The sequence below is a fragment of the Crocodylus siamensis genome, chromosome 4 (assembly GCF_052110815.1).
Source record: "Crocodylus siamensis isolate JL-2025a chromosome 4, ASM5211081v1, whole genome shotgun sequence".
In the NCBI taxonomy this organism is placed as follows: domain Eukaryota; kingdom Metazoa; phylum Chordata; order Crocodylia; family Crocodylidae; genus Crocodylus; species Crocodylus siamensis.
This window is the reverse complement of record NC_143398.1, coordinates 163,453,124-163,466,843: the sequence shown is the minus strand read 5'-3', so window position 1 is coordinate 163,466,843 and position 13,720 is coordinate 163,453,124. Positions and strand designations below refer to the sequence as shown.

The following is a 13,720-nucleotide window of genomic DNA, read 5'->3' as shown; positions in this document are numbered from 1 at the left end:
GTGACGCGCTCTCAGGACACGCATGCGCAGTGGGACAGCTTTGTTGTTGATGGCTCGTCCTGTGCGCACCGCCCCTTTCAGCCGCCATCTTGGTAGGGTCCGCTATGAGGCCTGGACGGAAAGGCAACCTCCCACTGAGAACCTTAGCCCGCTTTCTGCGTACAGGATGTGCTCTCAGTGCGCCTCCCGCGCGCGAGGTCGAAGCCGGTTAGCGACTGAGCGCCACTCTCAAGATGGCGGAGGGAGAAATTTGTACCGGAAGCGGAAGTGCATCTGATCGCCGGCCTGGCGGCGGAAGCGCGGGGCGCGCACGTGGAAGCCGGAGCTGTCTGGGAGCTGGTGAGTGGGACTGGGGCTGGTCGGTCGGGCTCTGAATTTCCCAGTCTCCTGCAGGGTCTAGACTGTCCCAGCCCCGCTTCCTTGAGGCCTGCCCGCCTGGTACGGCGTGGCCGGGTGGGCTGCCCTAGCTGGGGTCCTGATGCAAGGGGAGGAAGCAGGGAGTGAAGCCGCCGCCCCGCCTTTGAGGTTGCCTGGCAGCTCCCCTGCGATGTCTCCCCTTGGGCTGTGGGGGAAGAGTCGAGGGGCAGGGGGGCGGGCGGGGAGCAGCTGGGGGTAGAGGCAAATCATAAGCAGAGGGGTAAGGAGAGGCGTTTGTAAGGGAAAGATTTAGTGCTAGAGATGCCATGTCCATGTTCTCCGGCTCCAGCAGGCCAGGTTGGCTCTGTCCCGAGGTTTGCTCTGCTGCTCTGAGCCTGGCTTGCTTTCCTTTCTGTTCTGGCCAGTTGGCATCTAGTCCTGACTGGGGTGTTTGGATAGGGGCTGTGGCCTTGAGGTCCTTTCATGGTTGCCCTGGGTGGCAAAGTTAGCACTGTTAGATGCATAAATGTGATTCACAGGGTAAACCCAAGCATTTTAAGCAGGAACCCATGAGTTAAAACCATTCTGTCCCATTGAAGGTGTTCCCAGTTCTTTGCAACAGAATAATTGTTCCAGTATTACTTTGTAGTGTAAAAAAAAAAAAAAAGAGTGAACACTGAGAGGTGGCAATTTTTGAGGGGACCTTTAGTTTAATGAGAGGTGCCTTCTGTCTAATGACTGCAATACAGGCAGCAGATGGCACCAAGTGGGGTTGGAGTTTTTTTCTTTACTTTGGCAGCTGGGATGATGTGGTACCAACTGTCTTCAGCCGCTACTGCTGTAGGGGACTGGCAGACTCGGCATGGGGTTTTCCTTAGAGTTGATGGTAACACTTGAAAGAGACCTGTGTGTATCCTGTTAATGAGTTGTATGATGGTTTTCTGTAGTCCTGCTAGAAGGTTTAGAGCACCTGAAGGTTTCTCATGGTGTGGTTAGGGGGTTGGGTCTAGCTTCAGGGGCAGGATGTGGGGCTGAGGGTAGAGTAATGTGATCATTCCCTCTCTAATATGTAGTTCAGGCCTGTGCTCCCTTCCCCCCAGCCCAGATGAGGTGTTGCAGTGATTGTCCTGCTTCTGAGGACTTTGGGGCACTCAAAGTCAATACGGGGCTATTTTACCTGTCTTCAGCCTGTTGCTGCCTTTCCTTTCTCTGCAGAAGACATTTCCATTGCTTCCTGGCACTGGTCACAGGGATCACCCTGCATCCCTGAGGTGAGCCCCGGCGCAAACTCATTCACCTACCAGCATGGGCAAGAAAGGCAAAGTTGGGAAGAGCCGACGGGACAAGTTCTACCACCTGGCAAAGGAAACTGGTGAGTGGGGATGAGAAGCTGGCCCCGTCTGTCTGTGGAGTTGTTCTGGTGGATCTCCCTTGGCATAACTACCCACCAGGACCTCTGCGTTTCCTTGGTGGTAGGCCAGGTCGGGCCGCGGCCCCCTGTCTGCTTGCCCAAGTCACTGTTACTTCTGTGTTGGCCATCCTTTTGTACTCGTTGTGCCTGCAGTGTGGTGGCTGCTTCAGAGTAAGTAATGGGCACTGATTGGCCTCTCCTACTCCTTTTTGCTGCAGAGTGTCTGTTTGGGATATCCCAGGCTCTTGGGAGGGCTCTGATATTTTTTTTTCCCCCCCACCCCTTTTTCCTTTAGGGTTTCGCTCCCGATCCTCTTTCAAGCTGATTCAGCTCAACCGGAAGTTCCAATTCCTGCAGAAAGCCCGGGCACTGGTGGACTTGTGTGCAGCCCCTGGGGGATGGTGAGTTAGAGGGCCCTCCTGCTTGCCATTGGATTGTGAGATACAGGAGTGTCCTGGCTAGCTGGTGGGAGCTACAGCCAGCTTGCTCGCATCCAAGCCCCAGGCTGATCAGGGCCCTGGAAAAACCCAGAGCCTGGCCCACATGGTTCTTGGTTCAAGCTGTCTGTGCTCAGATTGATTTGTAGCCCTGACTTCCTCAGAGTCTGGGCAACCAAGTCATGAGCTGAAATTGAGTGGCTCGTGTTCTCTAGGCAGGGACAAGCCTTGTCCATTCCCTACAGTTAGGGGACTTCCCTGGCAAGTCTTAGCTCAGTACTGCCTCTGGCTCAGGCTACAAGGGTGCTGGAGATGTCATGCTCAGGATGCCTCAGCAAGCTTCTCAGAGAGGTCAGCTCCAAGAGCAGTTAGTCGCTGGCAAGCTGTAGGCTGTTTGGAATCCTAGCCTGCTGGGAGGCACTGGTTCTGATGGCCCCTGTGCACTCTGCTCAGTGTCCCCAAAGGGGAGGCCTTGTTTCCCTGTGGCTCTGTGTGTGTGCAGCCCCTCTGGAACAACTTGTCTTCAGCCAAAGTAGTATGGCTTGGGCTGGCATCACCTTGCAGTGAACAGCGGGTCCCTGCTGGGATCTATTCTCTGTCCTGGACATTTTGTCCCATGCCAGTTAGGAAAGGGTGACACTTGGGGGCCCCTCCCCACTTATGCCCTTCTTGGCCACTGGGAATGCAGCTCTGTATCCTTTTCTGAGAGATGCGTGCTCAGACAGGCCCTCCTGGGTGGGATCACAGGGTGTGTGCTTGGTGCTGAAGTTAATTGCATGCAGCTCATCTCCTTTGAGATGGAGGATGAGAAGAGCCTTCATGCAGAAGGTTATGGTACAAGAGTGAGGCTTTCTGACCCTTTCTGCTCTCCACAGGCTGCAGGTGGCCTCCAAATTTATGCCGGTTTCCAGTCTTATTATCGGTGAGTGAGGTGGGGGAGCCTGTGTACTGGCTTGTGGGGGAAGGCAGGGGCAAGATGTCTGTGGGGAGCAGGCTGAGGAGACAAGGGGTGTCTTTGGGGGCTGCTAGGAAAGGAACACTGCTGTTCCTAATGATCAAAGGGGTGCGTATTGGCTGGGACTGGTTGTTGCTGTACCCTCAGAGGTATATGGAAGGGAGAGCTGTGGTGGACTGGGATGCCTCTCTGGGAACAGGACTGGGTTTCAGCAAGTACTGATCTCCTTGGCACTCTCTTGTTACTAGGGGTGGATCTGGTTCCCATCAAGCCCATCCCCAATGTGGTGACGCTGCAGGAGGACATAACTACGGAGAAATGCCGTCAGGTAACAGTTCTGCCTGCTGGGCCAGCTGTAACCCAGTGGTGTGATGGTTTAGCATGACTCACCCAGCTTGGCACTGCATATGGGTGGGGGAAAGACATCTCACACACGTGCTCCAAGGGCCTATCTGGGACAGGAATCTGCAGACGCAACCTGGACTCCCCTAGCTGGGGAGTAGGGATTTATCAGTGCCTGGGTTTAGGATGTGCAGAGAGGTAGGACTCTTGGCCTCTGGGTGCTGCATAGGGAGCAGGGTGACGTGGTGTGCTGGAGCTTGGGACTCCAGGATGCTCCAAGTGGGAGTCGTGACAAGCCAGGCTCATCATGCTCTCTCACCTCCTTAGGTCTTGCGCAAGGAGCTGAAGACATGGAAGGTAGATGTGGTACTTAACGATGGGGCCCCCAACGTGGGGGCGAGCTGGGTGCACGATGCTTACTCTCAAGGTATGTCCCTCCTCCCAGGCTCCTCTGTCCTGGACAGGGCTCTTCTCTGCCCCTTGAGCTCAGTGGCAGCCCTTATCTCCACAGGGGCCAGGGATTTAGTCCACTCTAAATATGCACCCTTGAGCTGCAGTCAGTGGTTCTGGCCCTGCTCAGTGGCTTGGTTCAGAGGGATTGGGCAACCCACCCTGTGCTGCACAGTATTGTGGGCCATGTGTCCTCAGACAGTGAACTGGTAGGAGGTCTTTGCTCCCATGGGCATGTTACAGGTCTCCAACTATGACAAAGCTATGTGACCCAGGTGTGCCACCTCCCCCTGCCCTGTTCAAGCCCCGAGTGAAATCCTGGCCCAAGCTGGCCTCCCTGCCCTGATGCATCCCTGGGTTACCACAGCACTGGTTGCCGTTGGCACCAAAATCTAGTCGGAGCCCCTTTCACAGGGCAGAGGCTGCCCTATCTCTGAGTTTGGGGAACGTGGAGAGTGGAGGCTTTGGGTACTAGGTGAAGAGCTGACTCCTGCCCTCTCTCCCTTCCACACTTCAGCCAATCTGACACTCATGGCCCTGAAGCTCGCCTGTGAATTCCTCTGCAAAGGTGGCTGGTTCATCACCAAGGTTTTCCGCTCCCGTGACTACCAGCCCCTGCTCTGGATCTTCCAGCAGTTCTTCCACAAAGTGCAGGCCACCAAACCACAGGCCTCCCGCAATGAGTCGGCTGAGATCTTTGTTGTCTGCCAAGGTGAGCAGGGGGGAGGGGGAAGGGGACTGGGGGCAGGTGTGAGGGGTAAGGGTGCTTGATGGAAATGGGCAGGAGGTATGTGCTGACGTCTCTGATCCTCCACTGTCTCCAAGGATACCTGGCCCCAGATAAAATTGACAGCAAATTTTTCGATCCAAAATATGCCTTCAAGGAAGTTGAAGTTCAGGCCAAGTCTGTGAGTGAGCTGGTGACCAAGAAGAAGCCAAAGGTATGAGAGTATCCCTGGCTAGGGGGGAATGGAGGGTATGGGGCCCTCTGGGGCAGGACAAGCAACCCCCAGGGCTGAGGAGAGAGGTTCGTATCCTGGGGTGTGTCTGTGGGTCTTGTAACAATTCATATCCTAGTAAAATGAGACTGTTAACAGACAAGAGCTTGAAAAACTCTTAGGATTGCAAAGAAGTTGGGTGCTGTGCTTGTATCGCACATGGAGGTGAAGGCTTTTCCAGTCCACTAACACAGGAGAATATTAAATATAATTTGCCAGAGATTAATACTTTCAGATTGGCAGGTTCTACTAACCCTCCCCTCTTGTGTTATTTTTACTGCCTCTTGGCTTGCTAGGGAGATTTTGAGGGAGTGTCAAGGCTGCGCTGCTTTCAGAAAGGAGGGGCAGAACCATGTGGGTAGTTACACGCTGGTTGACCTAGCACCAGCCTGTGGCAAGGCAAGGAAAAGCTGAGGCAGGGCTCAGTTAACAGGATGAGAAGAGGCATGTAACAATGGCAGTTGAGAGAAGGTTTGAAAAATGGATGTGTTCAAACCAACATGACCTCATCCTTTGAGATTACAAGTTTGGCTGATTAAAGGTACCTATAGATGTCATAGATTTTCAGGGTCCGAAGGGACCTCAGTAGATCATTGAGTCTGACCCCTTACCCTCAACCTGGGGAGGAAAAAGTGCTGCAGCCAGGTGCATGTCCAGTCTGCTCTTACAGACCTCCAAGGTAGGGGAGAGCACCACCTCACTTGGAAGCCCATTCTGGATTCTAGATGTGATGTGCACAGGTCTTTGCCCAGTGGCTGACTTATGACTGCTTGACATCTCGAAATCCCGGCACCCTGCAGGATCAATAAAGCATCTGCTGAATCCTAAGAAGTTGCTGCTGCCAGGGCATCCTTGCTGCATGGGCTTTACTGGAATCAGCACTAGGTCCCTGGCATTGATCAGCTTGGTCAATAGTTTGGAGGGAAGTAAAAAACAAAAAAAAATTGTTGATACTAAGGCCTGCAGATGCACAAATAGATGGCTCATTAAGCAATATCTAGGGCCAAGTTGTCCTAGAGAGTAGCTTGTCCTCTCTACAGTGCATGGGAACTTGGTGTAATGGTTCTCTCTGGCCTGAAAATCTGGGAACCCATGGCTCTGCCTCTCAACATCCTCTCTTCCTTTCTCTTGCAGGCAGAGGGCTATGCTGAGGGTGACACAACACTCTACCACCGCTTCACACTGATGGATTTTCTCAAGGCCCCCAACCCTGTGGATTTTCTCTCCAAGGCCAATGAGGTGTGTACCCTGGCCAGGTTGGGTAGGGCTGGCCCCTGTGGAAGCAGAGCAGGGTGAGGTTGCCATCTTGTCCAGGAAGCAAATGAGGTGTGAGGAGGAGTCAGCAGGATTTGGCACCCCTTTGCTTGCCCCTGGTGACGTGGTTCACAGTAGTCATGACTCACTGATGGGCCCCTAGCCCTGACCTCAGGGTTGAAGGGAGGAGACTTGTCAGGAGGCAGCAGCTGTCACTTTCTTTGGTCTCCTGTGCAGATCACACTGGAGGATGGTGAGCTGGAGCGGCATAGTGCCACCACTGAGGAGCTACGCCAGTGCTGCCGTGACATCCGTGTGCTAGGGCGCAAGGAGCTCAGGTACGTGAGGTGGGGGCACTCATGGGCTGCATGTGGTGGATTCTACTCTTGTGTAGGGCAGGGAGATCTCACTGTGTCTCCTTCTGCCCAGGGCCCTGCTGAACTGGAGAACAAAGCTCCGGCGATTTCTGGCCAAAAAGCTGAAGGAGCAGGCCAAGGAGCTGGACATCAGGTAGGAGGAGAGGCAGGGCAATTGAGCTGCAGTGGGGAAGGACCCAGGGAGGAGGACTGACCCCAGAGTGCAGTGCAGAGGCAGGCTGAGTGACTTCTATCTTCTGGCAGTTTGAGCTCTGGTGAGGAAGATGAGGAGGAGGAAGCCAAGAAGCCAGCAAAAGCGGGGGCTGATGACGTAAATGAGGAAGAGGAGTTGGAGCTGAAATTGGCTGAGATGAAGGCAGAGGAGTTGGCTGAACTGAAGAGGTGAGTGCTATCCATTCCAATGGTGGTAGGGCAGTGACAGCTGAGGCCTAGCCAGTTGTCTTCATGTGACATGAAGCTCTGTCTGTGGTCCCAGGGCAGAGATGACAGCTTTTTGCCTTGTTGCTTTTTGTACCTGGGGTGGGGCCTTTGTGGCGTGGGAGCATGGAGGATGGGATGGATGTGGGTTTTCAGGGGAGGGGGGTTCCCAGTGTTGTAGGTAGGTGAGATGCTTGTTATCAGCTAGGCCAGGCAAGGGGTTTCAGATGGGGAACCCTGCAGAGCCCCAGTGCTGTGGCTAAGAACTCTAGCCGGGGCAGTCAGGAGCCCTGTCCCCATGGGTAGTCAGAAGTAACTTTTTGAGGTGCCTTTGGGGTTCCTGGGTGGCACAAACCCGTAGGGTGGATGTTGATGCTCCATTGTTGCTCCCAAATAGGCTTCTTGGTGAGTGCTGAGAGCTATGCAGATTGGGCGAATTCTGGGGCAGGATTGCAGGGATGATTTGCCTGATGGAGGGACAGCTGGGGGTGTCTCTTCAGTGAGCAGCTTGGGCTGGTGGTGCTTACAACCCTGCTGCAGTTTGTGGAGAAGCCTGGAGTTCCAGAGTGAGTCATGAATGTAACCTCGTGCCCCCACCATCTCTATCTGATTGCTTATCCAGGAAGAAAAAGAAGATCCTGAAGGAGCAGCGGAAACAGCGTGAGCGTGTCGAGCTGAAGATGGACCTTCCTGGTGTCTCCATTGCAGATGAGGGCGAGACTGGCATGTTCTCACTCAAAACCATTGGGAAGACAAAGGTGGGGACCCTGGCAGTGGAGAGCCAGGAGAGCTGGGTCTGGCTAGCTTTCTGCACAGCATGACTGGGAACATCTGTCCTGGGTGGGGTTCATCCAAGGGGCATCTTCAGAGCTGAAGGCCTGGTGTGGGGAAGGGAGGGAAGATGTTTGGGTTGTGGTTTGCTGGGGAAAGTGGGGGCCTGGAATGATGGAAGAGACTTGAGGATGTTAGTGGGGCTGGCAAAGGCATGGCTGGAATTGAGGTGGACTGTGGCTGAGGCAGGGATGGGGGAGCTCTGAGGCAACCGGCTCATTCCTTGTTTTTCAGCTGCTGAATGAGGTAGCAAAAGGGGACATGGCATCAGCGGATGTCTTCCTGGAGACTCAGCACGGGGAGGAGGACGACGTATGCATCTCAGAGCAGGATGAGGCTGATGCCATGTCTCTGGCCAGTGACCTGGACTCAGATGACCTGGCAGAGGTTGAGGAGCAGCAGAAGCAGCTGGAGAAGGCCAAGCAGAAGCCAAAGAGGTGAGGGCTATGGCGAGGGGGAGGGAAGGACTTGCGTGCATTGCTTATTGGTGGAGACCAATGTGGGGATCCCAGCAGCAGCAGTCAAGGGTGCCCAGGCTGGGTGCTGGGGTTGAGTCCCAGGATGCGGCTTCATGATTGTGTTCAGGGGCAGGTTGCACTTGATTTGCCATAAAGGTAATGGATCACAGTGCCTGTGCTATGGCGTACTGGAAACGTTGAACATGCAGAGTTATCTTGCAAGTCCATAGGCCCCCAGCACCACAGGTGCCCTTAAGGGGCCTGGTAAGATCACCTGCTGGAGGGATGGGCCTGTCCCATTTTCCCAGAGGCCTCAGCATGAGGGCTGGCCAGCTCATGCCTGAACTCTAGAAGCCAGACCCTGAGGACACCTGTTCTCACTTTCCTGTGAGGTCCTAGAGCTCCTGGTACTGGGTGCTGGACTGGGGAGTGCCCAGCCCAGCGCTGCCTCTCCTGGGCCTGCTGTGGTGACCTCATTGGACTGTCTGTATTACAGGGAGACGTTTGATGTGGGGGAGGAGGAGGAGGAGGAGGAGAAGAAGAACCCCCTGCTGGTGCCCCTCGAAACGAAGTCTGTGCTAGAGGAGAGGCAGACCAGTCTGTGGTTTGGGAAGGTGGGTCCCTATGCTGGCTCAGGTGGGTGAGGCTTGGGAAGAGGTGGGGGTTCCAGTCCTCCCTCACTTTCCTTAACAAAAGCCAGAGCTTCAGGTGTGTCTCTAGCCCTGCTGCACACATCCAGGCCAGAGGGACCCTTGCTGGCTGGAATCAAGGGCTATGTTATGCTTCAAGGCAGCACAGAGGAGGGGGCCATGGTATGTGGGGAATGTAGGAGTCTCTTCCAGTCCCCCCAGACCTGCCTGCCCTGGGCAGACCTGCCTGCCCTGCACTCAGTGCTGTTGGTACCAGGGAGTCCTCCCACTTGTTGCTCCTACACTACTGCTTCAGGAGCCTGTATGTGGCGGGGGCTGGTGAAAATAGCCAGAGCAGCATGGTTTGTACCCCCTCTCTGCCCAACTGCATGCTCCTTCCCTCCGTGTATCTTACCACACCCACCTGGCACCCTCAACTCTGCCCTGCCACCAACCTCTTCCTGTTTGCAGGATGCCTTTGCTGGCATTGATGAGGATGAGGACGAGGATCTGGAGATCAAGCAGTCACAGACACTGGCCAAGAGGAAGAGGGAGCCCCTGCCAGGTGCGTAGGAGGGCAGGGTCTTTGTGTATGGGACCCACAGTTCCCAGGAAGAGGGCCCTGGGTGTTCGGGGGAAGTTGAGACATCCCTCCTCATCTGGGTGTGGAGCTGGGCAGGCAACTGTGCTCCCAACCCTGCCGTAGTAGGTGAAGAACAAGTGTTCATGTGGGAGTCAGTTGTACCACTGGTACATACTTTTCCCAGCAACAGGGCACAGGGCTCTACTGGGTGCTGGGCTATGTAGCTGTCAGCCTGCCCTCAGCCTGTCCAGACTGAGGAAAAGCAGGAGTGTAGTTGTTTGCAAGCAGCAGCACCCATCTTTGGGCCCCAGGGTAGAACAAGTCCCTAGCTGGGCCTTTTCTGTTTCCTAGTTCCTTCTCAGCCATTTTATTTTTGGTTCCCCCTGCTCCTTGTCACTTAGACAAAAAGACTGAAAAGAGGAAGGAAAAGAAGAAGCCGCCTCGGGAAGGAGATACAGTGAAGACCAGGCCTGGGCCTGACACAGGGTCTAACCTTGGTGAAGCCCAGGATGGTGGGGAGAGCAGCTCTGAGGATGACAATGACAGCAGCAGCCATGAGGAAAGGTGAATAGTAGAATCACAGAGAAATAGGGCTGGAAGTCTAGTCTAGCTCCCTCCCTGAGGCAGGATCATCCCTATCCAAACAGTCAACTGACACAACGCAAGACATCCCCCTGCTTTACCTGCGGGTGTTCAAAGCAGCCAATGTTCTGCCACTGTAAAAGTTGCTAATATGCACTGAAAAGACCCTAGGTAAAGGGCTGTGCCCTGCACTACAGAGGAAGGCAAAAAGCCCCACACAGTTTGTACCAGACTGATGATCATGGGGTAAAATTCCTTTCTGACCCCAAGTATTGGTGATTGGTCTGACTCTGAGCAGAGGAGCAAGATTGTTTAGTCAGGAGCCTCCAGGTTTAAGTCCTACCGGGAGCACTGGCACAGCCCAGTCAAAATCCCCAGCTTTGGCTGCAGCCAACACCCAGTGCTTCTGAGGAAGGCTTAAAAACCCCCTGACACACAGGGGAGGGAGGGGAAAATTCCCTTCCAGTCCCCTGAAACAACCAAGAAAGCCCAGAAGCATGGGGAAATACCCGTTGTAGAACGTAGGCAAAGCTACACCTAGGTCATCCCTGACCAATGTTTTTCTAGCCCTTTCTTGAACACCTCCACTGATGGAGAGTCCACAGCTTCCCATGGCAGTCTATTCTACTGCCTTCCTGTTCTAACAGTGAAGAACTTTTGGAAGAATGAAGAGCAGGCCAGTTTCTGTCTTAGGGGAGGAGGGCTGACCTGCTGTGGGGGAGAGGCAAACTGTGGTTATGCCCAACCATGGCAAGCATATATGTGCATGTGGGCAGCTACATGTGCTGTCCCTTCACCCTAGACCCACTGTGTTAGGCCTGAGCTGTGCTACCTTGCCCTGTTGGTTGCTGCATGTAAGTAATGGCTCCCCTCTCTTTTCCCCTCTATAGCCTGCCACCACAGGTGGGAAGGAAGCAAGTGCAGGCTGCCCCAGGTGGCATCGAGGTGGTGCCTATTGAGGATCCAGGTAAGGGGTGGCAGGGGAAGGGCTGTGGGTTCTGGTGAGGCCCATGGCTCTTGAGGCTCTGGATATCTGGGGGCATAGGTGGGGTTGGGGGAAGGGATGGCAGTTTAGCCCTAACTTGCCCATGTCCCTCTTCAGTGAAGAGAGCACGGGTCCTGGATGCAGAGGGGCTCACTCTGGGATCTGTCATTGCCACATCCAAGAAGGCCAGGCGGAATCTGATTGATGATTCCTTCAACAGGTACCTGGGGTAGCAGTGATGTCACTCAGACCAAGAAGGGAGGGGGGCAGGAGTTCTGCCCCGATGGAGACCATCAATTTGTGGTCACTCACCCTTAAGGAAAGAGGGTCTGCTGCGGGAGTGGGGGTTTGTTTTTTTGGGCCCCAGTCTCTCCTGGCTGTATATGGGTGAGCTGTGTTCATAGGGCAACTTCAGGGAGAGGAGGAGACTTGTGTCTTCTGTTCTTTGGTAACCTGGGTCATTCTGTGAGAGGAACCCCTCCTTTGGAGTATTGTTAGGTTGGTCTCTGTCCTGCGGTACACGTGGAGGGGGTGCAGAGAGGGCAGTCCCCTCATGGACAAGGAGTCCTTCCCAGTCCCAGGGTGAAGGAACGTGGCTTCACTTGCCCCAGGTACACCTTTAATGAAGAGGAGGGGGAGCTGCCGGATTGGTTTGTGGAGGAGGAGCTTCAGCACCGCCGGAAGCAGCTACCCCTGGATCGGCAGACAGTGGAAGAGTACCGGCAGCGCTGGCGCCAGATTAACGCTCGCCCCATTAAGAAGGTGGCAGAGGCCAAGGCCCGGAAGAAGCGGCGGGTAAGAGAACCAGTGGCTTCATGCAAGAAGTGCTCCCCCCTGTCTTCTGCCTGCCCTGCTGATCTCTCCCCATCTCCCCCAGATGCTGAAGAAGATGGAGCAGATGAAGAAGAAGGCAGAGGCTGTTGTGAGCACGGTAGATATCTCGGAGCGTGAGAAGATGGCCCAGTTGCGTCGGTGAGTCACAGCACGTGGGGGTGATCTTGCTCACTGTAACCGTTACAGGGGCAAGGCCGTCAGGTGATACCGGAGGGCTGGGCCCATGTGCCTGGGCATAGCATGGTCATAGAGCTGGAGTTCAGGATTTCAGTGCTGTTGTTCACCAGCAGAACCATGATGGGAGACTTGGGCACGTAGGACTTGGGCCACTGAGTCCAGTTCATAGGCAACCCCACTGAAGGATTCCCTAAAATTTAAACAGTGATAAACAGTTACAAGACACAACACTAGGAACATCTCCTCCCCCCAAAATTGTCATAGGAAAAAGGAGAGGAGGCCAGGGTACTGCCAGTGGATGAGTAGTTGGTTAGTATTTGCTTAGAGGATTTTAGGAAGAGGACCATGATCCATACTACAGAGCAAGTCTGTAGTGTGTCAGTTTGGTTTAGAAGGAAGGTTTCTTCCTGACCCTAAATTTGAGAGTCAGTATAACTCTGAGCAGAAGTGCTGGCAAGAGTATCAGGACACCCCAATCCTCAAAATCTTCAGCCTTGGATTGTTGTACCCCACCTCCTTCCTAGGCTTATCTCTGGTGCTGGCAAAACTTGGGCAGCCTAAGGCTGCCCAGGTAGCAGCAGCCAGGGGAAGGCAGAAAGGCTGTGGGGATTGAAATGGATGGGTCTTTGTCAAGGCCTGGTTGTGGGTCCAGATGGAGTGGGAGGAGACCTAGAAGCAGGGGAGGGGGAGAAACAAAGGAGTGAAGAACAGAGGCTAGAGGGCGAGAGGAAAAGACTGAACTTTGTCCTGAGGGCTAGAGCCTGGTGCTGGAGGTAGAGCAACTCTATTCCCTTAGATGCAGTTCCAGTCATGCACCACTTAGGGCAGGGAGTCCAAGTTTCGGAACTGCTTCCAGTGTCCATAAGCAAGCCCGCACCTGCCATGGATCTGGTTCCACTCTTTGCCTTTCTCTGTTGGCAGGAGAACAGCTCTGGGTTGGGACAAGGGCAGGTTGGCAAGAGGGTGAGACTCTGCTCTGACCCCTCTTTCTCTCCTCCGGCAGCATCTATAAGAAGGCTGGGCTCGGGAAGGAGAAACGCAAGGTCACATATGTGGTGGCCAAGAAAGGAGTTGGCCGACGCGTGAGCCGCCCTGCGGGAGTCAAAGGTCACTTCAAGGTCGTGGACACTCGCATGAAGAAGGACATGAGGGCTCAGAAACGCAAGGAGCAGAAGAAAAGGCACCACAAGTAATGTGGCCAACTCAAGACTTGGCTTGGGAGCACTGGGCAAGGCCGGCTCCTGTCAGCACTAGACGCTGTGCTGGGCTGGTGATTGTGGGACCACCCATGTGCCAGGCCAGGCCCTGACTACATGATGCTGGACAGTGTCTGGGTCTGTCTCTGTTGCAGTCCAGGTGCTTGTGACCACAAGGAGGACATGGTCAGCTGTAAGATGTGCTCTGTTTAATCAGTGCCTTAACATAGGAGGTAGCTTCCTGTCTAAACCAGGTCACCCTGGGGCAAGCGGCTTTAGTTGTGGTATTGCCCAAGGCCTTTCTTACACTTGCTGCAGGTGATTGGCTAGCCCTGGCCACGTGGTTTTACTGCCATGTTGACACCAGAGCTGTAAATTCTGGGCAGGCCGTGGCCTGAGGCCCACCTCCCTTCCCCACCCTCTCTTTCTCATTGCGGAGGCTGGTTG

At 54.5% G+C, this 13,720-nt stretch overlaps 1 protein-coding gene across 2 annotated transcripts; it reads left to right on the top strand.

Annotated features, from left to right (window-relative positions):
- The first annotated feature begins 131 nt into the window (after positions 1–131).
- Positions 132–13,503, top strand: FTSJ3 (FtsJ RNA 2'-O-methyltransferase 3). 2 transcript variants are annotated; one of them, XM_090044727.1, is made up of 22 exons: positions 132–339; positions 1,573–1,729; positions 2,064–2,169; positions 3,081–3,127; positions 3,409–3,488; positions 3,830–3,929; positions 4,470–4,664; positions 4,778–4,893; positions 6,085–6,189; positions 6,442–6,542; positions 6,634–6,714; positions 6,825–6,962; positions 7,621–7,756; positions 8,064–8,266; positions 8,784–8,901; positions 9,388–9,481; positions 9,901–10,063; positions 10,972–11,048; positions 11,184–11,286; positions 11,678–11,861; positions 11,944–12,038; positions 13,081–13,503. In XM_090044727.1, the coding sequence occupies exons 2-22, from the start codon at positions 1,663–1,665 to the stop codon at positions 13,268–13,270; spliced, it is 2,499 nt and encodes an 832-aa protein (XP_089900853.1). In that variant the 5' UTR covers positions 132–339; positions 1,573–1,662; the 3' UTR covers positions 13,271–13,503. The 2 variants fall into 2 exon arrangements, 1 of the variants encoding a protein (XP_089900853.1); XR_016441980.1 differs by lacking the exon at positions 11,184–11,286 and having other exon boundaries at positions 13,081–13,126.
- The last annotated feature ends 217 nt before the right edge of the window (positions 13,504–13,720 follow it).

Bases quoted from the DNA above. Each gene is read 5' to 3' on its own strand.
- FTSJ3 (XM_090044727.1), top strand. From the start codon at position 1,663: ATGGGCAAGAAAGGCAAAGTTGGGAAGAGCCGACGGGACAAGTTCTAC. The intron at 1,730-2,063 runs GTGAGTGGGGAT...TTTTTCCTTTAG, and splicing joins CCACCTGGCAAAGGAAACTG to GGTTTCGCTCCCGATCCTCT. The intron at 8,267-8,783 runs GTGAGGGCTATG...TCTGTATTACAG, and splicing joins GCCAAGCAGAAGCCAAAGAG to GGAGACGTTTGATGTGGGGG.